This window comes from Pteronotus mesoamericanus, unplaced genomic scaffold, assembly GCF_021234165.1.
Source record: "Pteronotus mesoamericanus isolate MK-2021 breed Mesoamerican mustached bat unplaced genomic scaffold, CSHL_Meso_final scaffold_167, whole genome shotgun sequence".
Lineage (NCBI taxonomy): Eukaryota > Metazoa > Chordata > Mammalia > Chiroptera > Mormoopidae > Pteronotus > Pteronotus mesoamericanus.
Genome location: NW_026555308.1, coordinates 24598228 through 24626169, shown reverse-complemented (window position 1 = coordinate 24626169; position 27942 = coordinate 24598228). Strand labels below are relative to the sequence as shown.

General features: G+C 47.4%; 2 protein-coding genes across 6 annotated transcripts; one reads left to right on the top strand and one right to left on the bottom strand.

Annotated features, from left to right (window-relative positions):
• The first annotated feature begins 107 nt into the window (after nt 1-107).
• BUD31 (BUD31 homolog) lies at nt 108-10738 on the top strand. Of its 2 annotated transcripts, XM_054589858.1 has the most exons (6): nt 112-215; nt 1494-1625; nt 2051-2172; nt 8534-8656; nt 8857-9023; nt 10493-10738. In XM_054589858.1, exons 3-6 carry the CDS (start codon nt 2079-2081, stop codon nt 10541-10543), a joined length of 435 nt encoding a protein of 144 aa, XP_054445833.1. In that variant the 5' UTR covers nt 112-215; nt 1494-1625; nt 2051-2078; the 3' UTR covers nt 10544-10738. The 2 variants fall into 2 exon arrangements, with proteins under 2 accessions (XP_054445834.1, XP_054445833.1); XM_054589859.1 differs by lacking the exon at nt 1494-1625 and having other exon boundaries at nt 108-215.
• On the bottom strand, nt 10731-27839 carry PTCD1 (pentatricopeptide repeat domain 1). Of its 4 annotated transcripts, XM_054589849.1 has the most exons (10): nt 27796-27839; nt 27543-27638; nt 25294-25789; nt 23049-23189; nt 20119-20337; nt 17937-18038; nt 15265-15972; nt 13975-14091; nt 13056-13238; nt 10731-11351 (listed from the first exon to the last, which is right to left on the bottom strand). In XM_054589849.1, the coding sequence occupies exons 3-10, from the start codon at nt 25765-25767 to the stop codon at nt 11169-11171; spliced, it is 2127 nt and encodes a 708-aa protein (XP_054445824.1). In that variant the 5' UTR covers nt 25768-25789; nt 27543-27638; nt 27796-27839; the 3' UTR covers nt 10731-11168. The 4 variants fall into 4 exon arrangements, with proteins under 4 accessions (XP_054445824.1, XP_054445828.1, XP_054445826.1 ...); XM_054589853.1 differs by lacking the exon at nt 27543-27638 and having other exon boundaries at nt 27796-27837; XM_054589851.1 differs by lacking the exon at nt 27796-27839 and having other exon boundaries at nt 27543-27756.
• Nucleotides 27840-27942: the final 103 nt, after the last annotated feature.

Here is a 27942-nt window from a genome sequence, read left to right as displayed (position 1 = left end):
CGTAAGTCGGATGGTCAACCCCTGGAAAGTGAGGACCAAAAAAAAAAGCAACAATGATTTTGGTATTCTGTACAGGCAGAGCTTCGGACACATAAGATGACGCAATATTTGCGCGTAGTGGGGCGGGGCTCCGCAAGGCCCTCATCCTGAAGTGATCACCTGGGAAGCGGAAGCAGTAGAGAAAGAAGCGGCGGCCGAAGACGTTAAAGGTTCAGGTGGGTGTTTTTGATCTGTTCTCAAGTACCTTGGTAATGGCTAGGGCCAGATATCGGAGGTCTGCACTGGCCCGGAGAGCGATATGAGTGGCTGGAGTGGAACAAGTTCGGGTTTCGGGAATGGGAGGTCGTGGTGAGAACCAGAGAAGAGGCGGTATCTCGCCCGTTCTGCAGAGGGGATGGGAGTTTGGGGGGTCCTTGTTTCTATCTTTCCCCGTCCCCACACACGCTGTTTTCTCTACTGAGAAAGTTTTCTGCCTAAAAACTGCTTGTTCTTATAAGCTTGGTTCAGATGCCGTCGTTCTGTAAGCCTTTACTCCAGTCCTGGATGTAACATCTTCCCTCTTTTCCTTCGAAAGCCTTCCCACTCGTCGCCTCTGCCAAAGGCCACTGCCGATCTTAGACCTCCTGATATCTCTTCTTGATCTAGTTTACCTCCTACCTGTACCTCCCCTGGAAGGTCTCCTCTGACTCCAGGGCTGGGCCAGGGCCCTCGAATTTCTCTGGGTTATGGCAGAGTGGTTATTCCCGTGTCTTTGTCCTCCCAGCCCTTGAGCGCCAAGGCAGGAACCGGATTCCATCCATCTCTGGCTTTAACGTAGGGGAGACAGGCGCAAACACCACTGACTTGGGATTCAGGAGTCCCCAGTCAGAGTCAGACGCTGCCAGTTCCCAGCTGTGCGACCTTGACTTTACCTTTTGGTATTTAGTTCCTCATCTGTATGGTTGTTATGGAGAATTCATGAAAGGAAACCGTGAGGGTTGGCGGCGGGGGGGCGGGGGGGGGACTTTGTAAACTGTCGTGCGTCCTACAGAAGGGAGGGGCTGAATGAATTTGAGAGAGAGTAGTCTGCTGTACTTAACGGTAAGAGATAACTTGAGTTCTCCGCCAGCTAAGAAACGTTATGAGGTTTGAAAAAAGAAACTTTTCTATTTACATTTGGGCTGGACAATTATATGGGCTTTACATGACTTTCCTGTAGGTAGTATGTTTGCTGAGTTTAAAAAGGGACCTTGGTGCCCCAAGCAAGTGGCTGTTGATTGGAATGTTGTCCTGTGCACCAAGAGACTGCAGGTTCTATTCCCGGTTTGGGCACATATACCTAGGTTTCAGGTTTAATCCCCTGTCAAGACATGTATGAGAGGCAATTGATGTTTCTTTCCCTCTCCCTTCCTCTCTCTCTAAAATCAGTGAAAGCATATCCTTGGGTGAGGATTTAAAAAAAATTTAAAAAGAGACCTTGGCAATCCAGCTAATCCACCACCCTCATTTTACAGATGAGACTGAGGACCAGAGAGAGAATGTGACTTCCCAAAGTCACATTATTTGGTAGAGCTGGACAAGAACCTGAGCCTGTAACTGAAGAGACCAGAGATCTTTCAGTTACAATCTTGGGAAACAGCCCTAAGGTACTTGGGTTTTACATGGTCTTTTTCCTTTTTAAACTCTCATCCTCTCATTTCCCCCCATTCATAGTTCTTGAATTGTTGACTTTTTATTTTCTTTCTCCTTCCTAGATTGTTACCTTCTCAGGGACAGAGGTTGTATCTCATTCTTTGTTCTATGTTCCCAATATCCAGTACAAGACCAGGCTAATAGTTGGTGTCAGTAATTAATGACAACCTCAAAAACCTACTAAGCTCCCATTAAAAGCCAGGCATGTTGCATACAATTAATTATGTCTTCCCAACGACTCTATAATGTAGGTTCTATAACCCTATTTTATAGCTGCGATAACAGAGATAGAGAAGTGAATATGCCCCACAATGGAGGCAGGTGAAGGCCTTTGGATATCTGAGGGTCAGAAACTAATTTACTTAGTTTTTCCTCCCAGATCTTTGCAGATTATCTTGTGGGGAAAAATGCCTAAAGTCAAAAGAAGCCGGAAAGCTCCACCAGATGGCTGGGAGTTGATCGAGCCAACACTGGATGAGTTAGATCAAAAGATGAGAGAAGGTGAGTAGGGAAATTCCTGTCTGGTGGGCTGCATCCAAGGGTCACTGGCTTAGAGAGATGCCTCTATGAATCAGCCATAAATGCATGTATAAACACACAAAGAGACAGGGGGCACCACTGGGGCCCCCTGACACTGACATATTTTGTTTGCTTTATAATTCATAGGAATACAATGTCAAAAAGTAAGATAACACTAATGAAAAGGGCCTCAAGAACATTTTGGGGCCAATTTGCATATAAAAGCTTTAGGGAATATAGAGCAAATAGTTTGCCTGTAATTACTATTTTGATTGGATCTATTTAAAGTCATACAAAATGTATTTATTTACTTGCAAAATCCTATTCTTTTCACTTTTTTCTGTAACATTTTTATTCAGACTTTTTCCTTATGGGTTTCTGACCCTATTTTCATCATCTTTGTTTCTGCGTCATCTACCAGTTCTCCAGAAGGCACCATCTTCACTTCCCTCTAAATGTATGATTCTGCACTTGTGAATCAGTGTAGTGTACTGTTTTTTGAAATTTAATTAGAAGCCACAAGCATCTGTTGGCCTTATATGATCACCATGTAACCATTCATTAAATTTCTTTTTTTTTAATCCCCACCTGAGGATATGTTTATTGATTTGAGAGAGAGAGGAAGGGGGGGAGAGAGAGAGAGAATCAACAATATGAAAGAGAAACAATGATCAGTTGGCTTCTGAATGCACCCCGACTGGGTATTGAACCCCCAACCTGGATATGTACCCACAACCTTTCAGTGTATGACACAACACTCCAACCAACTGAGCTACTGTGGCAGGGCCTAAATAGCTTCTTAAAGTGATATTTTTTTTTTTTTTTTTAAAGTTTGAGGTAACTAGCCATTGTTATTGTGGAATCATACCACCAGCAGTAATTACTAAATCAGTGTTAAATTACTTTGCCTTCATTTTCCAAAACCTCTATTGAATACCCGGAACTTAAAGTAATTGAGATCATTTTGGGCTGAGAGATTTCTTCCCCAAACAGATCTTTATTCAGAATAAAGGGACTTGGAGAGTACTGTAATAGATGAGATTTTATTAGTCCTTAAAAATAAATCTTCCTTTTTTAAGGTATGACTTTTGGGGGGAGCGTATTTAGACATATATGGTCTTTACCTCCAAAAGGAGTATTCTTTCTCCCATTTTTACTTAACCATGTAGCCCTTCAACATTTCTTTGCTTTCCCAATTTACTCTTACTTCTACTATAAAGAAAACAGAGTGGGTGGCAGGTGGTACCAAACTTGGCTTTGGTGTTGGGAACCATAGGAAGCTCTAGGGATGTGGGCACACTGGAGAGGGGCAGAAGCTGCTCTTTCTGAGCCCATTTTACCATATTGAATACAGCCTGAGTATTACCCAATTTGCTAAATTTTTTTTTCTCCCAAGAGAAGCAGGAAATCTAGCTACTTTATGTAAACTCTTCTAATTTAAAATTCAAACTTAAAAAAGACTTTGTGGGAGGAGCCAAACAAAACCTATCTTTAGCCTGGCTGGGGCTGTCAGCTTCCAGTTTGTAGCCTGCAGTGCAAGTTTGTTCTATTAACAATTTTTTCTTAAATTTTACTTATTTTCTGAGAGGGGAAGGGATGAAGAAAGAAAGGGAGAAAAACATTCATGTGCAAAAGAAATGTCAATCAATTGCCTCTCACACACCCCCAACTGGGACCTGGCCTGTGGGCCAGCACATGAGCCACACCACTCAGGGCAGCCAGTGCATGTTTTGCCTGTGGAATCTGTCACCATGCTTTCAGGCTATAGAAGACCCCTGTGTGGCCTTTGCCACAGAGAGGCCCAAAGCTAGTGGCATTTCCAGGCCTGTTCTCTTGATCTGAGGGCCATTTACAAAACATTTCACACTTACGGAAGCAATTGGCACTGTTATCTTAGAAGGGAAGATTTCAACACAACTCCTCAGCTCTTCAGATGTCTCTTAGCTCATTATTTAAGTTTTTGTGTAGCCACTGTTGCGCTGTAAGTCCCTCCAAAGATGGCCCAATAATAAAGACTGAGGGTCAGAGATGGAGGAAATTATATGTGGCAGAGGATTTTATAGGGATTTACAAAGGCATTATCTCTATGGACTGTAACCAGGACTTGTAAATAATTTTGTTTTTATAAGAGCTTTAAACTAGTTGAAGCCCTGGCTGGGAGGTTCAGTTGGTTGGGGCGTCATCCTGTACACCAAAAAGCTGGGGGTTCAATTTCCCATCAGGGCACAAAGGGGAGTCAACTGATCAGTGTTTCTATCTCCTCTCTCTCCCTGCCTCTTTCCCATCCCCCTACCCCCTTCTCTCTCAAGAAAAAAAAAAATCAATAAAAACATATCCTCAGGTGAGGGTTTTAAAAAATTATAAACTAGTTGAAAATTGAGCATAATCAACATTTGCATAATAAACATTTAATTAGACCTTTGAGAATAGAACTTTAAAAGAATTGTTGCCTAGGAGTTTTTGTTTTTTAATTGATTTATTTTTAGAGAGATGAAAGGAGGGAGAAAGAGAGGGAGAGAAACATTGATGTGAGAGGGAAACACCAACTGCCTCTCATACATGCCCTGACTAGGCACTGAACCCGCAACCCAGACATGTGCCCTGACTGGGAATTGAACTGGCAACCCTTCGCTTTGCAGGACAACACTCAACCAACTGAGCCACACCGATCAGGGCTTCTTGCCCAGGTTTTGAAGTTAATGGGCAATTTTTGGTATTAGCCAAAAGGCAAAAAAAACCTAAGTCCCCTATAGCATGATGTCCCCCACTTCTAGCCTCTTTTCATATCCTCATAGTGACAGGACTTCATAGTGCCCACTGAAAACTGCCTTCCACTTTTGTGCGAACCTATGCAAAATAACATCCAAGAATGTTCATATTAGCTTGTCAAAAATGGGTCCAAAGGGGGATTGTTGAAATGTGTGATGCTATGACTAAAAAGATTGAGTGAAGACTCAAAAACAGGAGGGTTCTACTTCCAGGATGGCATCTGAAGGAGCTCCATGCCCCTGCATTTCCCTCGGTGGTCTCATCTATCCACATTGCTTTCTGCACTCTCTACCCAGGTTACCAAATGATTTCTCCAGCCTTGACTCCACACTAGACTGTACCAGCTGTCTGTTGGATGGCCCCATTTAGGTATCTAAAAACTTCCCAAACTTAACATGTCTAGAACTAAATCCTGATTCACCCACCCCAGAACTGCTTCCCTTCTCAGGCCATGAACTGTGAAGCTGTCCTTAACTACCCTCTTTCTTTTATTTCTGTACAAGCATCGAGGACATCCAGACTCCTACAAAGGGTGGCAGAACAACGGGGGAAAATTGTTACAGATAAATAAGACTTGAGACAAGTCAACCAAACACAACATCTGGACATTGTTTAGATCTTAATTCAGACACAGAGTTGTCAACAAGTATTTTTGAGGTATTCAGTGAAAATTGAATGTGGATTATAGGATCCTAATAAGAAATAATGATTGATTTTGTTGTGTGAGATATTGGTGTTACAGATATCAGTATGTAGAGACACATGTATTTATGAGTGTGATGCTCAATGTGTGAGGTTCATTTTAAAATACTCCTATCCCCCGACTCCCAAAAGTGGGGAGTACAGACCCTGAACTGGTGTGGCTCCGTGGGTTAGGTGTCATCCTACAAAGGTCTCCAGTTCAATTCCCAGTCAGGGCACATGACTGAGTTGAGGGCCAGGTCCCTGGTCAGAGGCACGCAAGACACAACCAATTGATGTTTCTCTCCCTCTCCTCCCTCCCTTCCCCTTTCTCTGAATAAATTAAAATCTTTTTTTTTTAAATATTAAAAATAAACTATGTTGCCTTTTTAAAAAAAATAAAAACGGGGAGAACAGGGCAAAATTAAACTAGCTGTTAGTAGTTCTTGAAGCTGAGGGGTAAGTACTTTGAAGTTGAGTAAACTGTTTTCTCGTGTATAATTGAAATTATTCATAGTGAACTCTTAGAAAATTCATTTATCTAAAATCTGATGCCTTTGATCCCATCTACCCCTACCACCTGGTTCAAGCTACCCTTGCCTCTCATCTGGATTACTGTAATAGCCTCCTGCTTCTCTCCCTGCAGTTTTCTCCGCAGGACAGCCAGAGTGAGGATTTTAAGTCATAAGCCAGGTTATATCGCTGTCTGCCCAGGACCTTCCAGTGGTTCACCTCCCCATCAGAGCAAAACCAAAGCCCTATGGTCTTTCAGGTCAAACATCTTCTCACCCCCAGCTCTTGAGCCCCATCACCTACCTCTCTTCCTCCCTTACCTTCCCAAACCCTCAGCCACCCTGCTGTTCTTTGATCCCCACGTACCTGCCTCAGGGCCTTTGTGTTGCTATTGGCTCTGCCTCTCAAGCATGTTTGCCCCTCATTTTTCTTTTTTTAAATTGAGATATTGACATAAAACATTGGTTTTAGTTGTACAACGTAATGATTTGATATATGTATACCTATATTGCAAAATGACTACCAGGATAAGTTTAGTATTAATAAATATCCCCTCACATAGTTACTGTGTGTGTGTGTGTGTGTGTGTGGAACATTTGAGATCAACTGTCTTATCAACTTCAAATGTACAATATAATGTTGTTAACTATATTCACCATGCTGCACATTACATCTCAGGACTTAATTATCTTGTAACTTGAAGTTTGTACACCTTTTGACCACCTTCACTCATTTTGCCTACCTCCCAGCCCACCTACACTCCTTGTTTCTTAAGGTCTCTGATTATATGTCTCCTGTGTGCTTTCTTTCATCACCCATATAAAATGACAGTGCCTCTTTCCCCACTTGCCATCCTGTCCCATGTTTTCTTTTTCTCTGTGGCTGTTACCACTTAATACCAAGTGTTGATCTACTTCCCTCCCCTGGAACACAGCTCTGGGACTTTTCTGTCTTCCTCCCTGCTCTATCCTCGTCTCCCAGTGCAGGGCCTCCCCTGCAGTGGGCACACTTACTTACTGCATCCTCAACACCTGCCTTTTGATTCCATCACAGAAATGTGTTTGTTGAACTGAATTGTAAATCTTAGGTAAGAAAATAGCCTTAGTGTTGGAGAAATGGAAATTTGTCTTGTTTGTTTTAACCATTCCTCACCTACCTTCTCTGCCCTAAAAACCAAGAGGAGATGGTAGATAAAGATCAGCTTGTAACTACTAAATTGCCTGTGGCAGGGGCAAGGTACTACCTGACCCGATAGATAGATAGATAGATAGATAGATAGATAGATAGATAGATAGATAGAGATACAGCAGTTATTTCCTGCAGGCCTGCCATTCTGTGAACTTTCAGACTTGCCCAGTTGTGTTTTTTTTGTATTATTTCTAAAGGACATTGATTGGGAAATGAAGTTAGAGGTACCTTAAAGATCATTAGGATGCCCATCTGTGGGCCCAGAATTATGTTGAAAAATTATTATACTGTAGAAATAGATCTGGAAGGACAAAGACCAGGGTGTTAATAGAGGTTACCTTTGAATTATTTTTCAAAATCTTTGATTTCTATATATCCAATTAAAAAGGTATTTTAAAATTAAAATAATTGTTTAAATCATGTGGCTTTCTCTTCTTGCTTTTTAAAAAGTAGCTGTATAAGATAGAAATCACATAATGTAAAATTTGCCCTTTCAAAGTGTTAAAAGTAGGGCGTGTTTAGTATATTCACAGAGTAGGCAACCATCACTATGGTCAGTTTTACATTTCATGACCCTGGGGAGAAAATCACATACCTGTTAGTGGTCATCCTCCCCCTTGACATCTCCCAGTTCTCAGCAATCAGTAATCCACTTTCTGTCTCTAAAGACAGAATCATATGGTAGGTGGGCTTTGGGGACTTTCTTTCATTTAGCATAGTTTTCAAGGTTCATCCATGTTGTAGCATGTATTGGTACTTCATTCCTTTTATAACCGAATTCCATTGTATGGCTGGTTTACATTTTATCTGTTTATCAGGTGGTGGACACTGAGGGTGGTTTTTACTTTTTGTGTGCATGTGTGTTTCCAGTTCTCTTGGGTATATTCCTAGGAGTAGAACTGCTAAGTCATATGATAACTCTTCAGCTTCCTGAAGAACTGCCAGACTGTCTTCCACAGCAGCTGCACCGTATTACATTCCCACCAGCAGCAAATGAGGGTTCTGATTTTTCCACATCCTCACTATGTTATTGTGTATTTTTTTTAGTCATTTTGATTTTAGCCACCTTAGTGAGTATAAAGTAGGATTTATACTTTATTCCTAGTTATTTAAAAACAAAAACAAAAAACACTGCATCCTGTGCAGAGTAACCCTACCTGCCTAAACAAAACACACACCTTTTTCTCTCCAGCTGAAACAGAACCTCATGAGGGAAAGAGGAAAGTGGAATCTCTGTGGCCTATCTTCAGGATCCATCATCAGAAGACCCGCTATATTTTTGACCTCTTCTACAAGCGGAAAGCCATAAGCAGAGGTAGCTGGTTATATTCTCTCTTGGCCTTTCCAACCTGAGTAGCTTCTCAACCTCAGCAAGTTTTCATGATTTTTCTTACCAGTAAAAAAGCGGGGGAGGGGCGAATGTTGCATACTCTTTAATGAAGAGTAGTGATGGGCTAGGGGTGGGAGAGGCTGTTACATCATAGTCTGATGTCCTTTTCCCCATCTTTTTGTCAGAATTATATGAATACTGTATTAAAGAAGGCTATGCAGACAAAAACCTGATTGCAAAATGGAAAAAGCAGGGGTATGAGAACTTATGCTGCCTGCGGTGCATTCAGACACGGGACACCAATTTTGGGACAAACTGCATTTGCCGGGTCCCCAAAAGCAAGCTGGAAGTGGTAATATCTCTATCCCTATCTTGTCTGACAGATAAGTTTGATGTTACTTTCACTTCAGAATTCTGTCCTAGTTGATGCCAAGGGAGTTTATACTTTTTTGGGGCTGGAAATAGTTTGGTTGCTGGATGCCCTGCTGGCCATCCCCTCCCATGCCCCAGCCTAGAAGTGAGTCCCTCAGTTCAGGAAGCCATGCTAAACACTTAAGCAGTAATCATATTTGCTATGTCGAGGGCCCAATCTCAGGTCGGTCTATGGGCAAGTTATTGAACTCCATGCCTCAGGGTGGTTGGGAGAATTGAGTCCAGGAAGGGTAAGCCAGTCAACAGTGCTTACCCTTCAGCTGCCCTTTTTTCCAGGCCTCCTTTTCCTCAACTTGACACTTTAATTACACTGTTTCTTCTGTCAGAACTTTCTGTTCCAATAGGCTGGGCAGCTCGGGAATGGTTCTGGGTATGCAATGGCTGAGCTGAGGGCACAAACCTCTCTGAAATGGAGTTACTGGGATGTTGGCCATTAGTGGCCTTTGAGTGCAACCCCTGGGCTGACTGTTGTGGATCCAGCTGGGAGCTGAGACCAGATTTCCCATCTTCTGGCTTGGCCTTTCACACAGTCGTCACAGGGGCCTTTACTGTGCAGACTAGTTTGTACAGTTTAACTCTGAGCCCAGTGCTTTAGCTCAGTAGGCAGCAGTCTCCCTGAATTCATCTGGAAAGTCAAGGACAGGCATTCTGAGCAATGAAAAGTGAATGAGGGCTGTCTCCCCAAGGGAGGGTGCTGTGGGTCAGTACCAGGATTGTATGAGCATCTGGTTGGTGGTCCTGCCCCAACCTTGTGGCCAGAATAGAGCCTGCTTTGGATTTAGTTGGGTTTTACCATCAGATATTGTTTGCTTAGACAAGAGTTTTACTCCCCACCCCCACCCCCGCCAAAAAGAAAGAGGAAAAAGGAAAATAAACTGCTCTGGGGTCCTCTGTCTGCTGGGCAGGCCCCTGGCCAGGCATTAGGCAACACACCTGGCCAAGGGATGAGGCTATTCTGCTACCATACAGATTCAGGTGCACACTGTTCTCTCCCTATCCCCTCCCTGGAAAGTTCCCCAGCCCAGAGGAGCCCCTGAGCAATGGGAGACACCCCCCCCCACCACAGGTCTTAACAGGGAATGTCATACTCACTTTGTAGAACAAGAAGACTCACACAGATTCACCCCCCCCCTCCTTTTTTGGGGGGGAAAGTTTAATTTGCATAAATTAAATACACATAGAGATGTAACTTCAGTGTCAACAGCAGCTGTTTCCATTTTGGTGAGGGAACTGAATTTTTGCCATCCAGAACTGTCATAGAGTTTCTGAGGAGTGTCCCATAGGGAATGACGGTCCCATTGCCAGCCGCCTCAGAGGGAGGATTAGCATGTATGTGGGGAGGGGTGGAATGCAGTCAGGGTGCAGTGTCTCAGCTGTCCTCTGTTGCAGGGCCGGATCATCGAGTGCACGCACTGCGGCTGCCGGGGCTGCTCTGGCTGAGGCCCTTGAGCCCTGGCCCCTTTCCAACAAGGACTTTGGACTTCATAAGTTTCTGCCTTTCGTGCCACCCCTTTCCTGAGAGCAGCTCTTCTGGTAGAGCAGTGCCCCAGGCCCCAGTTGGAGCATGGTCTCTACGTGTGAAGGCATTGTTGTTCATTAGCTGTAATTTGTAAAAATAAAACTTTTAAACCTTGGGCCCTGCATTAGTTCTTTCAGAGACAGCAGTCTGTGGAACCCAGTGGGAGAGTTCCAGGCCCTTGAGACTCAATCCTGACTCTGCCCCATAGGTGCCATGTGACCATGATCAAATTCACTTTCCTCATCAGTGATGGGGTTGACAACCTCTCAAGTGAGGATGGCCTGAGATGACGTGCCAAGGTGGCCCAAGCTGTGCTGGAACCTGCCATGAATTTGTCAGGCACCTGGGTCCAGCATTTGTCCTTATACCATTGCCTGCGAAATGCTGCAGCTCTCTCTCTGGCCAGACCTTGTACCTCATGTTTGAGGCTACACCAGTACATTCATATGTCTTTAACATGAAAGGGACTCCTAGAGTTCCCACAAAGCACTGTAAAGGCTGTGTACTTAGTTCCATCTCTGCTGGAGGTCCTCCAGGGCCTCCCCATCACCTGTCCCCAAGGCCTCTGTTCACATCAGCCTCAGAGAGAGTGTCTTGGTCCTCCTTGGGCTTGGTCCGGAACTTCTGCCATGGGTGAGGGGTTTCCTCTGCTGGCATTCCTTTCAGCCACTGCTTATAATAAGCTCGAAAACCATCAATCTTCTCTAAGTAGGTGTTTCTTCCTTTGTACTATAATTGGAAAACATGGAATTCAAGAGTTCAGAGAAGCCACAGTAAGAATCAGCATGCTACCCACAGCTAATCCCAAACCACAGCAGCTGACTGAGGCTTCAGGGAAGCTGTGGAGAAGGGAGAGGGCATGAAAGCTGAGTATACTATGGAAAAGTGAAGTGTGAAGTTGCTACACCATGAGTCAGATCCAGATTCCCACCTGCTAACAGTCCTTCCTAAATATGTGTGGTTCTGCTCCTATACCTGGGGATGTCACCCCAGTCCTCCAGGCTAGAATCACAGGGTCCCACCAGCTGTGCCTCTACAGTCCGCTGAGTGTCTCCACCTCAGTACAGTCACTGTCTCCCTTCTGACCGTCCTCTTAGCACTGCTGCAATGGTCTCTACAGAGGCGGGGGGAAGAAAAGGAGGAAACGAGCTGTACCAGTCAGATCCCAAGAGAAAGCTGGTATAGGAATAATAAAAAAACAAGCGTCAGAGATAAAAGACTGACCACATGGTGATAAAAGGCTTAATTCAAAAGATTTACCAATTCTAAACTTGTATGTATCTAATGTTGCCTTAAAGTACATAAAGCACATCCTTCACAACCAGAAAGACAAATCCATTCTTAAAAGGAAGTATGAATGTATGATTTGAATACAATAAGCTCTAAGTATTTCGGTAGTCTGGGGACTGCTGGCAACCTGAGAAGACCCTTAGTGGGCCCTCTACCAGAGTGAAGAGACAATCTACTAACTAGTACATAGTTGCAACATGCACCCAATAAGGCTAGTATCCAGGATATATAAAAATCCCTGAGGAATCCATAAGAGTAACAATCAACTGCTCAAAGATGGCCAGCTATGCTTTCTGCTTGGCATACTCTCCATTGCTCTCTTAATTCTTACTAAGCCTTCCAAATGGCACTCAAGCACCACACCTGCACAGCTGTCCCTGACCCCATGCCCCCATAGTTTGGTGTGTCCTTGCCATCTCCCCACCCTTCCGATGGTGCTCCTCTAAGCCACAGCTACTCTGGAGCTCAGCACAGGGTCTGACTCAGTAAACCTAAAAACAACCCCCAGAGGGCATGGGGAGAAGAGGCCATTACAGAACAGGTTCTGTCACTGCCCTACTACCATCCCCTTTCACTTGCCAACAGTCGTGTTGGGTGCAGGCAGTGGGCAGGCACCAGGGATCCAAGTGAGCAAGGCAGGCAGTCTCCACCTCTAGGGGCTTACAATTTCATGAAGGCGAGACACACGTGCACATGTAAACATAGGCTATGAAACACAATGAAAAGGAATAATGCTGTATGTAATGGGAAGGGAGGCAGCAAGCTGGGTATCTTCTGAGAAAGAGCCATTTAAGCTGAGACCTACAGGACAAAAAGGAGCCAGTTATGTAAAAAAGCAGGGGGAGCCTATGCAAGGCAGACAGAATGCAAAAAGTCTGAGGCAGGAAAAAGACTGGTGCTATCTAGAAAGGACAAAAGTCCAATGGGACTGACAGAGTCAACAAAGGGAAGAGTGGCCTGAGATGAAAGCTATGTGGACAGGGACTTGCAAGCTGTGGTCTAAGGAGGTTGGGAATTCTCTCTCCTAAGGGAAGCCACTGACAATTCAAAGCAAGGGAATGCTGATCCCAGAAGGCCATAACCAGGGATGGGGGAGGCACAGGCTAAGGAGACAATGGGCACATTAGAGCTCGGTGCACATACCCGGTCAAAGGTAGGTGGGTACTCGGCCGCAAACTCCAGTTGACGGATGACCACCTCATTCACTGGGACTCTGTTCTGCCTCATGTCCTTCAGGATGTTGATGAGATAGGTGTAGTCCAGCTTCTTGATGGCTGCATTGATGAGGGTGCTATAGATGTGGGTGTTGGGGGTCATCTGGGATGTCTGGAACATCACAGACATACAATCAGAGAGATGATGGAGACGGCTGGGGCAAAGCCTGCTGCGGCATGTCCAGCTCGGTGAGTTACCTTGCCAGTCAAGTCTGCTCTGCAGACCAGCAACCAAGGACAAGATGGGCAGAATCTTGTAGAAACAATGGACTTCTCTGTCCCCTCCAAAAGGAAAGCCCAGCTGCCCCACTCTGTGGGTCCATCCCATATGGCTAAGAACCTTACCCTCTCAGTCCCAAAGTACATGGAGAAAAAGAATGTTGCTCTCAGAGACCAGTGGACTCAGGCTGTAAACCGGAGGCAGAAGGCCACCTCCTTGGTTCTTGGCTGTGGGTTTACTGTACTGCTTGCCCCCTCCAAAATTCTGATACATCCCTGCTCTAGTCTACCCTCTGTCCCTCCAGAGTGTTGGGGCCAAGAACTGTCCCCACCCCTCAGTCTCACCCCGCTACCACCATCTTCAAGATTGTAACATCCTTGCTCTCAATGCCCAGTGCTGCAGCAGCTCACCAGGGTCTACTTTCTCCCCAGTTGGGCCAATGATCACTCTACACTTGAAGCTAGGGTGACCCACTCTCCCTGCTCCTGCCCCTCCCACACACAATTTATCCTGTCTCAGTACAGAGGTTTGGGGAGTTTGGGAGGATCCCCACTTCCCCCTACCCAGATTTTTTTTCTGAGCACCCCCAGAGCGCTCCCCAGCACCATGAGTCCTGGGCCCCACTCACCTTCATGTCTGCCAGCAACTGCAGACCGTCCTGTGGCCTGTGGCACCCAATGGCCAAATTGCAGAATGTCTGGAGGTTGGGGGCGATTCCCCTCTTTGCCAGGACTGGTAGCAGCGCCTGTGGAAACAGACATGGCATCACCATAAGCTGTAACCCATCAGCCCTGACAAGAACCTTGTCTGTCGAAGCTCTTGGCAGAACACTGGAGACCCCAGGAGCACAGGTCTGCTCCAAGGCCTCAGGCTCCCTCTGCTGGTCACACTGGGCACGGGCCTCAGCCCAGCATTCAAGGGCACAGGTAGGGTCCTGTCCAGCCATCTCTCAGAGCTGTCCAGCCAGCTCCCCAGAATTCAGCTCTACAGGTACACCTTGCCTTCCAGCTTGCCTATCTCCAACATGCTGTCCCTTCTCCCTGAATGCCTTATCATATTCCTGTCCCTTTCTACTCTTCTGTTGGCCATCCATCCCTGCACTTGGACCTTCAATGTCCACGGAGCACCAGGGGCCTTAGAGGCTCATGTCCCATGGTCCAGGGTGGGAGACACCGACAACAGTGTGAAAAGTGCTCCTGAGAAGCCTGGGCAAGAGGTGAGGAAGAGGACAGATGACACCTGCTCAGCCTGGCTGGGTCAGGGAGGGTCCCAGGGAGGGGCTCTATCATATTTAGCTTATCTAGAGAAAACTGCCCTCAGTACTGTAGGTCTGAAGGCAGAGGCTGTGTGTTTGTCACCTTTGATGTTCACAAGTGCCCAGGTTAGTGCTCTGGCAAAAAAAAGGTATCACATAGAAACATGCCATATGAGTGGACAAAATCCCATGAGGGTCCTGGTGTCCCCATCTGTGAAGTAGGGAAAGCTACATACCAGCAGTGCCTCCAGGTGTGGTCAATAAAGAAACAAAGGGATGTGGGGGTCTTAGAACAGCATCTAGCACAGAGTAAGTGCAATGCTAGTGAGGTGGGGGTGGCTGAAGGCTAGGGATACTCAGGAGCCACCAGCCTCTCAGGCCACATGTCCCCATGGCTCCCATGTTCCTTGTCAATGTCAGGATATGTTTGGTGTCTGCCTTCAACCAATCTGTGAGCTCCTTGAAGAGAGCAGGAAATGCAGCTTGCTCAACTCCCAGCTTCTCACTCGAACCCAGGCCTAGGACAGAGGCTCTGGACAATCTGCCCACTAGCTGTGGAAATGGACGACACACCTGGCAGAGAAACCAGGTCCCACAGTCAGAGGGTCGAAGGAGGAAGGGAAAGGGTCTCCAGCCCAGAGCCCAGTCTGCCTCCATGCTCACCTTTGCTCCCTCCAGATCGCCCAGCCTGCTCTTCTTCCTCATCAGAGTGTTGAAGAATGTCACGTCAGCCTCCACCTCGTACATGTCCAGGATGGTCAGCAGCGAGGACTCTGCAGGGCTACCGGAATCTACCACCTCAGCCAGCAGCGTGAGGGTTTTGATGTCAGGCTGGAGCCCATGCTCTGCCATCTTGCCCAGGAAACCCTCCAGGCCCCCCATCAAGGCCAGCCTGTCAGCTGGGGTGGTCACAGTCCCAAAAGAGACCACAGCTGAGGGGACTGTCCCAAGAGTCAGGAGGTTGGCCTCCAGCCCCCATACAGGCAGCTCTGAGGCCATAGAGGCAAGGGCCACGGTGTGGTCACAGTCCATCTTGGTTTCCACCTCAGGCTGGACCTTGCTGGGGACCCTGGCCTCTTGATGCTCCAAAGGCCTCTCAAGTGCCTGAGAAGGTTCCAGAAACAGCTGCCTCTCCAGGGTCTCCACGTGCAGCCTGGCTGTCACACTGTCAACCGTCCCAGCCTGGGCTTTCCTCCTTGCCCACCGTCCACGTGCAGGGGTCTGAAGTGGCACCATCTCTTCCCTGGGCCTCAGGAGTAGCGCTGAGGCCACTTCTGGGTCCCCCAGGCCACAGTCCCGAGCTGCTCCCAACAGTAGGTTGTAACCATGTCGGCTCGGCTGGAGCCCAAGACTCAGCATTTGCCTCCACACCTGCCAGAGAGAAACAAGCCTGAGCTCCACGCTCCCTCTGAGGAGGGAGCAAGCAGTGAGAGTCAGCAACCAGCTGGCAAACACAAAAGGTGCAGGAAGAACCCAGAGAGTATCCAACCACAGAACAGGCTGTAGGCAACTAAGAATCCTAAGACTCTGGGAACTTTATAGGACACTTCAGGGGGATACCACTCCTTTCCGCCCTTTAGCTCACCCCAAAACTCTTCTCACTCTGTCCTCTCACAAACCCTGTATCAGGGAATAGGTTTTGCCCTAGGTTCCTGCTCACCACTGTAGTCCCCTGGGGATAAATGGCCAGAGGGGCTAGGTTCTGGAACAGTCTAGGCCAACTTAAGGATTGGATTGAGCTGCACTTCCTGTCTACTGTGCACCCTGCCTCAGGCAGCCTTCTCACACTTGAGAGTACAAGGCGGGCGCGGGCGGAGAGGGACTCAGCCAGGCTGTGGGCCTAGGCAGCCCCTTTTCCTCATGAGATGAGATCATTTTCATCCCCACAGAAGTGTTTAGCATGCTCTGTCTATTCTCCAAAAAGCTCTTCTCTGATCATGGCTCGGTGACTGACACCAAGACAGTACCACATGGGCTCAAGGTATCACTTATTCCCCTTTGTCTCTCCGCTCAACAGAAGGCCTCACTCAGTGGACCTAGAGCTCTGATTTCCTGCCCTCAACAGGGGCCGGTGTGCAGGTGAGGCAGGGGCTGGTAAGGTCCTGGTGGGAACAACTAGCAAGAAGGCTGCTATGCACCAGATAGGGTCTTGAGGAAGGCAAGGTCTTAGCAGGCACCTCCACATGGAATGTTGACAAACTGAGTTTTAGCAGGGACACAGACCCTATCCCATGGTGACAGGGATTCTGACTCAAGAGTCAGATGAACCTCAGTTCAAATCCCAGCTCCACTGCTTGGTGGCTGTGGGGCCTTAGGCATGTTACTTAACCTTGGGGAGCCTTCGTTTCCTTATCTGTAAAACGAAGCTAATGGTGCCTTGCTCAAGCAGTTTAATAAGTACAAGACACTATGTGCAACTGCTAGTATTAAAGACTATTTCTAACTAGAACAGATCTAGGCCAAAAGGAACTAGGTCTTGGCCATTTTTCACTATAAAGCTTGCTGATGGCCAGAGCATGGCCAGTGGCCACTCCTTCCAGAAAGTCTGCACAGGGGAGGCAAGTTTTTGGCCCAGGGCTGTCCCAGATTACTGGGGTTTGAACTCTGTGCAAACCAACTACCTGGGGATCCTGTTGGAATGCCGATCTGGATGCAGAGATGGCGTGGGGGGAGTCTGCTGCGACCCTGGCAAGGCTCAGGTGAGGTTGCTGCTGCTGGTGTCGGAGGTACCTTAAAGTAGGAGGCTCTAAGTGAGCTGCGGGACCTTCCCCACTCTAAGGAGCTAGAACAGCTGTGGTACCACTGCTAATACTGCCTACCTACTTGGTAAGTGGAGTTCTTCCTGGGAATCTAAGGCGGCATTAGAGCAGTATGTCTCGACTTTGATGTCTGTGAGACTCTCCCAGGACTTCATGCAACTCCTGGAGATCCCCTGCAGGGATACTGCAGGACAAAACTGTAGGAGATGGATGAGGTAGTACCTGAGGTGGGTGTGCTGCAGGTATTCAGACACCATGAACTTAGTGGAGGCAGGCTGACTGCACAAAGTTCTGCTGAGCAGAGTAGGACAGCGTGGGCTGGCTGTGCCCTCACTCTCAGGGCAGCATGCCTCCAGACCACCTCCAAGGGCCTCCTCTCCCCATATGTAAAACAAGATGGGCCGGAGGAGCACTGTACTCTGGGAAGGCCACAATAATGCAAATATAAACACCCAGCCCAGGGCAGTAGCAGGAGCTCAGGAAATGTACACAGGATCATCATTTGCACCAGACACAGGTGCTTGGTGGGGGTGGGAAGGGAGACAGGAGAAGCAGGAAGGCAGAGCCAGGACAGACCTGTAGGGCATATCGGAAGCCTGTCTTCTTGTCCTGGATGCAGCCCATAAGCAGGAAACTGAAGGTCTCCTCTGTGACCGCATGCCCTTTATGAACGATTTCCTGGAGGAGGGAATGAAGAGGTCCCGCTGGGAATCTGCAGCAGAGCCCATGAGATGGGTCTGACTCAGGCACACTCTTGGGGAAGGTCCAGGTGTACCAGGTCTACCTACCCTGAAGAGGCAGGGCCCAAATCTGGCTCTGGGGCCAGCTCTGAACCAGCTGTGGAGCAAAGCTGTCCAACTGGTACCTGCACTTCCTCCCCCTCTTTCCCTGGTCTCTCTTCCCAGCTGCTCCTATCACTTCTATGCAGCACCTCTGCAAAGAGCACTCAGTGATCACTTTTAGCCCCTGTACTCAAAGCCTTGGAATTGCAGAGCCAGCATCAAGTCCCTGCTGTGGGAAAGAGGCAAGGCTCCCTGGTCTGTTTCCTCATCTGTGGAGTAGGATCACAGGCAGGGTTTGCCTTAGAGGATCTTTGAAACCACCACATGAAACAGTATGTGCACAAGACACTAATTATCACCGGTCTCTCTCAGGCCAGCTGGGGCTGGCCACGGTCTTCTTGAGACACTCCTTCTACCTTTCAGCACCTCAGGGTCTCCTCATATCTTCCTGTCTCTCTTGTCAGCAGAGGTGCTCCCACCCCACTGCTGCCATTTTCCAGCCTCCCCTCTGTTGCCAACCCATCCACCTCAGTGAGATTTTAGTCTGTGCGCTCTCTCTCGTACAATCATGGCTATCTCTTAACTGATCCCTTCCCCCACCAGCCAGAATAACCTGCCTAAAATACCAATCTGCAGCTCCGCACAGGTCAGGTCAGAGCCCTATCAGCCACACTTCTTCCAGAAGCTTCAGGCACCCTTTGGAGGTATTTGTCCCCCACAGGGAGGTCTCCAGGATCTAGACCCCATGATCCTGCTTCTCCAGCAGGGCAGGACCACTCAAGGTAACCAACCAAGGGTCTGGCCAAAGGCTGCTCTGCACCACGTGGTGCCTGGACAATCCATCAGGTCTTCTCTCCTGGGACGAGCAGGTGGGACCTTGCTACATGCGGTGAGGAAGACCATCAGTCAGTGATGTAAGGAATAAGACAGAAAATAGTCAAGTCACTCTAGGTAGAAGGTAAGAACGGAAAGTCAGAAATGCCTGAAGAAAGTGTATGAGGGCAAGGCTGCCAAGGGCATGCTGTGCCCTGACGTGACCCTGGTTCTCCTAAGGTTTGGTAGTGGCAACCCAGACCCTTCCCTGCTTCCCATAAGCCTTTGTATCAGTGTTAACTCACATCTGCCTGGTTTCCTTGCAACCTAAGAAAGCAGAACCACCACCCTGCACATGGTACTCCCTGCTCGAATCCCCTCCTGGTCTCCTCTGTAAACTGGGAATAAAAAACCTTAGAGGGCTCTGGCCAGGTGGTTCAGTTGGTTGGAATGTCATCCTGTACAGCAAAAGGTTGTAGGTTTGATTCCCAGTCAGGGACATGCCTGGGTGGCAGGCCAGGTCCCCGGTCGGGGGCATACAAGAGGCAATCAATCGGTGGATGTTTCTCTCCTTCTATTTCTCCCTCCCTTACCCTCTCTTTAAAAATAAAGAAATAAAACCTTTTTAAAAAAATTATTTAAATAATAAAACATTTTCTTGGATGAGGATTAAAAATATATATATTTTTTAAACCTTCTTAGGGGGGCCACTGAGCAGTATAAGCTACAGGCCACAGCCCTAACGCAGACAGACCCATGTTCAGTGGTCCCATGCCTGCACTTCCCCGTTTCCCTCAAACCCGACATACCAAATGGCCAGACTCCATAGCTCCCTGGATGCCAGGGCTTTGGCTTCTACTGTTCATTCTAAGGAGGAGGCCATCCCCTCCTGACTCATCTTAAGTGCTATGAGGCCACCCTCCTCCATGGCACCACTGAGTCCCACACAGCAAGACATAGCACACGGCAGCACACAAAACCCACTGCCTTCATGGGGTTGAGGGTCTCTCTGTCAGATCAAGGCCTCTGAGAGCAGGGTCTCGTCAGATTCATCTGTGAACCCCAGAGGAACCTTCCTGTGTGAGGGACACAGATGGCCACAGCCTCACACTGCTACATGGGACAGGTCCCAAGTGGGAGGCAGGAAGGAATGGCATTCCCACCTTGAACACATCGAGGCACATCCTAAGGTCTGCACACTTGGCAGCCACCTTCAGTAGGGCGTGGTATGTTTTCAAGTTGAGCTGGAAGTTCCTGGCCTGGAGCTGCTGCCGTAGCTTCAGGGCACTCTGCAGAGCAGAGTCCTTCCAGGGGGACTCAGCGCAGACATTGAACAGGGCTGTATAGGTGGCGTCTGAGGGCTCCAGGTCCCGCTTTTTCATCTGTGGAGATGGAGAGAAACGGAGGTGGCTCTAGGATCAGCTGGACACACAGGTGACAGTCACCCCAAGAAAGCTAGAGAGGACTCCATTTCTGCATTAAATGGGCCTGGGAGCAGGGCCTGCACTAAGGCAGAGCTGAGTCACATATCAGAGCTCAGCTTTCCAAACCTGATTCAGCCAGAAGGACTCTGAAAATTGACCCCAGTTTCACCAAACAAAAAACCATCCTCCCTCATGGTGCTCAGAAGCTCGCCCTGGCCCTAAGTTGCTTTAAGCAGGGTCTTCCTGATGCTCTCACCCTCTGGCCCTGGGGTGGATCTGATCTGGGAAAGGGTGGGAGGTAACAATCAAAGCCCAGCTCCAATGTTTACTAACTGAAGGGTGTGGGCAAGTTAGCGCCTCATTGGAAAAAACAGGAATGATACTGTCACCTTGAAAGGTTGCAAGGGTAGGGTGGGAGAGCGGCCCCCAGACCAGCAGTAATCAGGACCACATTACTGCAACACCTCTCAGGCTCCCCACACCCTTCGGACTCACAACCCCCAGGCTGGGTCCAACACCGTGCTTATTAAGCCCTCGGGGTGACTGAACTCCTGGTAAAGCCAAGTGCTCACCATTTCCCAGAGAAGGGCTACCTGACCAAGGGCAGGCAACAGTTGCTATGGAAGAGTGAGTGTGAAGAGCACTGAGCAAGCCATTTTGGGTTCAAATCCCAACCCCAGAGGTAGCTTTGGACAAGGCAGTTGACCTCTGTGGGCCTCATTTTCCTCATCTGAAAAATGAAGATGGTGATCCCAACCTCAAGGATTAACAGTCTGTATGTATTCACACATTAGACAGATGTGTACTAAGGACTTACTACAAGTCAGGCACTGGCCAACAGTAGATACTAGGACAGATACAGCTTGTCTCACTGAGCCTACACTCTAGCGGGTGAGAAACACAACAGACAAATAAGTAACCAACGACTGTGGTTAAGTGCTATGAAGAACGCCCACAGAACACGGGCTGGAAAGATTAAAAACAGTACCACCCTGACTGGTGTGGCCTGGTTGGGTGTCGTTCCACAAGACGAAGGGTTGCCAGTTCAATTCCTGGTCAGGGCACATGTGTGGGGTATAGGTTTGGTCCCCAGTCGAGGCGTGTGTGAGAGGCAACCCATCAATGTTTCTCTCTCACATCAATGTTTCCCTCCCTCTCTTTTTCCCTCCCTTTTCCCTCCCCCTCTCTGAAAATAAGTAAATAAAATCTTTAAAAAAAAAAAAGGTAAAGAAAAATAGTAACTTCATGGTGGAGAAACCTGGCAAATACCATTTAACCAAGTGATCAAGGTAAATGTCACCTGTGATAAGTCACACCAATGTTGTGAAACACTTATATAAGGGCACTTCACCTCTGTGATACTCCTTCCCCAAACCACAACCCCAGTCTTACCATGAGAATGTACAAATCCTCAAATGAAAGACACTCTACAAGACCTCTGACCAGTACTACTCAAAACTGTCAAGATCATGAAAAACAAGTACTCTCAGAAAATGTCGCAGATTGGAGGAGCCAATATGGGAATCTGGATCAGATACAGGAATAGAAAGAGGATCTCAATGGAAATATGCTGAAATCCAAATACAGTCTGAAGTTTCGTTAGCAGTAATAAACTAACATGGTTTCTCAATTTTGACAAATGTACCATCATAACCCAAGATGTTAACATGAGAGATGGAGAGGCGGAAGGAAGTATTTGGTAACTTTCTATATTATCTTAGCAATTTTTCTATAAATTTAAAATTATTCTAAAATAAAAAGTTAATTGGAAAAAAGAAAGCAGCAAAGTAATAGAAAATAACTAAGGTTAAATAGACTGAACTGGACTTCTCTAAGGAGGTGCCATGTGGGATCTTCCAAATGTAAGGAAGTTCTGCTAAGGACTCTTCACCAAGAGCCACAATAAATGCGCCACACACATACCCCCAACCCCTTTCATTTAGCACCTGAATGCTTTTTGCTGGCTAGGTAATCAGGGCAGTCTCTTTTTTTTCTATGCCATGACATGTAATTAAGTCTTTTAAAAAAAGAATATATTACTATATCGTTTGTAAGTTCATTTCCTCCCACTTGCCCCCAGCTAGAGATTTTCAGGCCTGGAGTCGGAGTATCCCAATGACAAGACTAAGGCTCCAAAGAATCCTTGCTGGAGTAAAGGATGTCCCAGCTTTTGGCTGCAGGAGAAGATGGGATCATTTCTGCTAAAGTCCACAGTTCTCTCCTGATTCACAAAGGAAACAGCTTCTTGGTTCTGAGAATAACAAATACAACACACCCCAGAGATGGGTAAATATAAAGTAAAACCATCTTCCAAGAGAAATAAAAGCCCTTTTTCAAAGGACCAACTTTGACAGAAAGGTGTATGTGTGTGGGGTAAGGATAGGGATGAGAGAAAAGAAACACAAACTGGGAACAGCAGTCAAAAAAGAAGGGGATGGGTCTGCCATGGTCCAGGCGAATGCCGGAGGACTTCCCATGTCATCTAATGTAATTATCCAAGATGACTTCCATTTTACAAGTGACAAAACTGAGGCTGCAGAGGTTAAATCATTTGCCCAGAGTCAGGTACTAGCAGGTGACACCTTCAGGATCAGCACCTGGCTGTTTTTGGTCCCCAAACCCATGCTCTTTAGAGCCTTGCCCCTGCCACCCCGATGCCCCCCACTCACATCGTTGTAGAGCCTGAAGGCCTTCTTCAGGTAGCCGGCCCGCCCGCAGCCCCCAATCAGCACCGTGTAGTTGCACTCAAGGGGCTGGAGTCGCTCTCGCTTCAGCATCTGCTTCTCAAACAGGTCCAGGGCCTCCGCCAGCTGAGGAAGGAAGAAAAAAACAATGGAGGGGTCTCAGGGTGGCCTCAGAGATCCTCAGCAGAGGGAGTTTGAGATCAAGTGACTCTCCCTGAGCCCAAGACCAGACCTGCCCAGGAGCCAAACACCCACCCTGAGCCTCTGCCACCAGCCTCTTGGTCCCAGTGCTCTGTAACAGGGGAGCTTTGGGGCAGCCAAGAAGGAAAGCCCACTGGATTCCCACCACCTATGGAAGCTCTCAACCCCACTGCCATGGCTAACCTCCCTCCAGCTACAGGTTGAACTCCTTGAGAGCAGGAGCCAAAGATGTCTTGGCATTTTTGTGGGCCTATTGTGGAGCCAAGGCCTGGCACTCAGTAAGTCCTCAGCAAATGTTAATTCTGTGGATCTCAGAACCTATTTTGCCCTTGCTTCCTTGGTGACCCCATCCATAGTGCCTATCCCTTGGGTCTGAGCTAGATGGAGGGCTGGGTTCTAGTCATTTTGGTGGGCATGCTCAGAGCCACTGTACTGCATAGTCACAAGGGGCCATTCACAGCGACAGCATCCTGAGATGGTGCAGAATGGCAGCCCTGGGTGACTAGCTTTTTCCAATTGCAAACTCCCTCAGCCCGCAGCTGTTTTTGCCCCATACCCACCTCTAAACCATTCCCCTTTAAACCCTTGGTCACTCTTTTACTCCTTATTTTTTCATCCATTCATTCAACCAGTAGTTACTGAGTCCTACTATGTGCCAGGCAAGATCTATTTGCTGGGGATAACGCTGAGAAAAAGAGGGAGCTCCCTCATGGAGCTCATCTCTTAGTTTGGAAAGAAAGACACCAAATGAGAAAACTAAGAAAAATATCTAGTATGTCAAGTGGTGTTAGGGGCTATGAACATAAATGAAGCAATTAAGTACTAAAAGAAGGGTGTGGGAAATTCAGTTTTAGAAGCAACCGCCAAGCAGGGCCTCAGAAGGTGACAGGTGAACAAAGATCCGAAGGAGGTGAAAGGAGGAGCACCATCGCTACCTGAGAGAACAGCCAGTGCAAAGGCCCTGAGGCAGGAGTATGCCTGGGGGTTGGAGGACCAAAGAGGAGACTGGGATGGGTACAAGAGGGTAAGTGGGGGAATGAGGGTGGCAAGGTAAGAAGGGCGAGGAAGGGTAGTGGCAGCAGATCTTGCAGGCTTCATAAGCCATTGTAAAGACCGGCTTCTCTTTGTTTATTTCTCAACTTTCATTATGAAAAATTTCAAAAATATAAGTGGAGAGAACTGTGTTAATTACAATGACTATTAATGTTTGGCCAATCTTGTTTCATCTATCCCTTGCACTTCCCCACTAAACAGAATTTTTTTAAAGCAGAATCAGAAATCCTATCATTTCATTTATAAAATCTTCAACACATACCTCTAAGGGAATTTTAAACATAAATGAAATGTCATTATCAATTGACCTAAGAAAGTGAACATCTTCAATGTCTTTGAATACATTAGGAGTTTTGGAGGAAGAGTAACACTCTCTGCTTTCTGCTTTAATAGAACGGCTCTATGCTATGAACTGACATCTGGCCAGGAGGTGGCAAGAGCGGTGGGGAGCCCTATGACAAGTGCAATAGCTGAGGGGGCAAGGAGAAGGCTAGGCCTGGACATTCAGCAGTGGGGTAGTGAGAAGTAGTAGGATTGGCAACATTTTAAAGTTAGAGCTAGTGAGGGAAAGAGAAGAGTTAGGAATGATCTGAAGGCATTTGGCCTGGACAGATGGAATAATGGGGTTGCCGTTTAGTGAGATGAAGAAAGTGTATGGAAAACGAGGTTGGAAACAAAAATTTCAGGTCAATGTAAGTGTAAGGGAGATGGCGAACAGAGAGCTAGATACACAGACCTGGAGTCCAAAGGAAGTCTGGCCTGGAGATTCAAATATGAGAGCTACAGTGAGGAGGGGGCACTGAAAGCCAGGAGGCTGGCGGGTCACCTGGTATGGCACCCAGGGTGACAGAAGACAGAGAAGAGCTCTGAGCATCCCTACCTTAAGAGATTGAAAAAGGCAGGGTGGCCCCTCACGAAGTACTGATCTACCCGCGGTGTAGGAGCCAGAAGCAGCAGAATCCAAAATTTCCCTCACCTTTCCTTCCTTGATCAGGTGTTTGCACTGAAAGAAGTACCAGTAAGGGGTATTTCTCCGGCCCTGCCATGATTTTGGCTCCAGCTTCCTTTCCTCATCTTCTTCATCTTGTTCCCCGAGCCGCAGGTTATACAACTGGTCCGTCGATTTGCGGAACATTTTCCGGGAGGAGTATTTATCAGAAAGAGTCCCAAAGTTCTCTTCCTCTTCTTCCTCCTGGGTGGCCATGGGGCTGGGCTGGCTCAGGTCAGAGCTAAGGCTGCATGTGTTCTTCTGCCTCCTCTGGTTGAGGGGCAGCTGAGAGAGGGAGCTACAGAAGGCTGCAGGGTACCTAGTCAGCCCGATGGCCCTCAGCCATGCAGACCCCTCCCTACCTCCTGTCCTCCTGGCTCGGAGAGGGTCAAGGTGTTGCAGGATGGACAGTCCCAGGGGCCGGGGGCTGGAGAAGAGCCGGGCAAGTCTCACCAGGTCCATCTCTGGCTTTTACCTCCAGGGCCTGGCACAGGTCAGAAAAATAATGAAGTCAACTCATGTTCATAGTCCAAAAAGGCAAAAAGGAAACAGAGAAGTGGTTACAAGCATGAGCCCTGAGGTTAGAAAGCCTTAGGTTCCGACTTCAGCTCTGCCAAGCAATGATCCATGAGTCCCTGGGCACTCACTGCTCTGGCCTTGATCTCCTCGCATATAAACTGGGATTAACTATAATGTCACCCACACAGCACTGTTTGAATGAGGCAATGATTGAATGAGGTCTCAGATATACAGTGTACAGCACAGTGCTGGCCCAGTAGGCACTCAAAAGATATAAGCTAGTGATACTATCAAGCCATGATCTAATAGCACAGGTGCTGAAATGAGAGCTGAGTTTGAGACCTAACCAGAGTTATGACCATAACCATTACTTGACCTTTCTGTGCATCAATTTCTTCAGCTGTAAAATGAGGATAATACCAGTCGCCTCACCACAAGGTTATAAGGATTAAATGAGGTGTTTCAGCACAATGCCTGCATTTAATAGGTGTTCAAAAACTGCAGCTACTATCATTTATTATTAGGAAAAAACTTTGACATTGTGGGCCTCTGCCCAGGAAAGCTAATTCAAGCGCTTCTTATCTGCAAAATGTCGTGGACAAATGGGTTAGAACTGTGCTGTCAAATACAGTAGCCACTGGCCACATGTGGCTACAGAGCACATGAAACACAGAAATCACACTAGATTTCAAAGACTTCATACAAAAAAAAATACACAATTATTTTACATGTTGAAATCATAATATTTCAGATACATTGTGCTAAAGAAAATTTGACATTTATTTCACAATTTCTTTTTATTTAATGTGGCTACTTGAAAATTTTAAATTACAAATGTGCTCCCACTATATTGCGAATGGATAGTGCTAGCCAGAGGTCCTGCTCTTCATACATGAAACTCTTTCATAAAAAATATCAGAATAACCAGCATGAAAATATTTTAAGGTCTAGTTATATCAGACAACTGTTGGAAAGACCTCAGAGGCGATTGCAGTTTGAACAGATTAATACCTGAGGCCCAGGGAGGAGAATGACTTGCTGGGGGCCCTGCAGCAGGGTTGTGGGCGGGATAGGTCAGCTGTGGAGACGGCCTGGCTTTGATCCCCAGTCAAGGACAGCCTCTCCTGACCTGCACCCTTAGTGACACTAGTGCAGAGGACCTTTACCATTCCGTGTCTGGCAAGGCCTGCAACTCCAACAGAAACATAATGGGAGCACATATGTAATTTTAAATTTTCAAGTGGCCACTTTAAATAAAGTGTTTACCTACGTTCAGTGAAATACACAGGATTACAAAACAATACATCGTAAGAGGTATCAAATGTTTTAAAAACAAACTTATGTTATACTAGTATATGTGCTTTTTTTCATATATGCTAAACAAGATCATACTAAAAACAAGATCCTGTCACCATGTCAAAGAATGATGGGTGGAAATAACAGCTTGTAGTAGTTGCCGATACTTTATCATTTACACTCACTTGAAACCGCGACTTAGTACTGGGCACTGCTAACGCTACCCGTCGGTCACGGAAGGAAATGCTCAATTTCACAGAGGCAATAAAGGTGTAATCTTCTTCCTACCCAAGTTCATTAACCTGCCCAAGCTAATACTAACTCCTGTCTTAGAAATACAGCTTCTCTCTTCCCTCGGCGGACCCGCCCCTCCTCGGACGCTACCCCGGAGCCTCAAGCCAACCCGATACCTCCACACTGACCTTTAGAGCCTCGGTTTCCTCACTGCACGCCCCGGTTTAACCTTGGCTGCGGCATTCGCTGCCCCTCTGGCCTGTCCCCGCCCGGATCTCGGTCTCCTGTGAGGGTCAAATAGGAACCCACTCTGAGTCCAGCCAGCGAACGCGGGCCGGGTGCCCGCGCCGAACCGACCCGGGCCCGCTACTGCCTCGCCTCCCAGCGCTGTGAACCCAGCTCTCCTTCTCCTCCACCCTTCCCGAGCGCGCCCCAGCCGACCTCGTGCAGACGCAACCTGTTTCGCGAACTCCCCGAGCGTAGTTACGTTCGGCTGGCAGATAGCCGGGCCTAGCAGAGCGGCCCCTACTCCGCGCTCGATTGGCCGGGTCTGAGCAGGCGAAGGGCTGGCGCGGGCTCCGGGCGCTC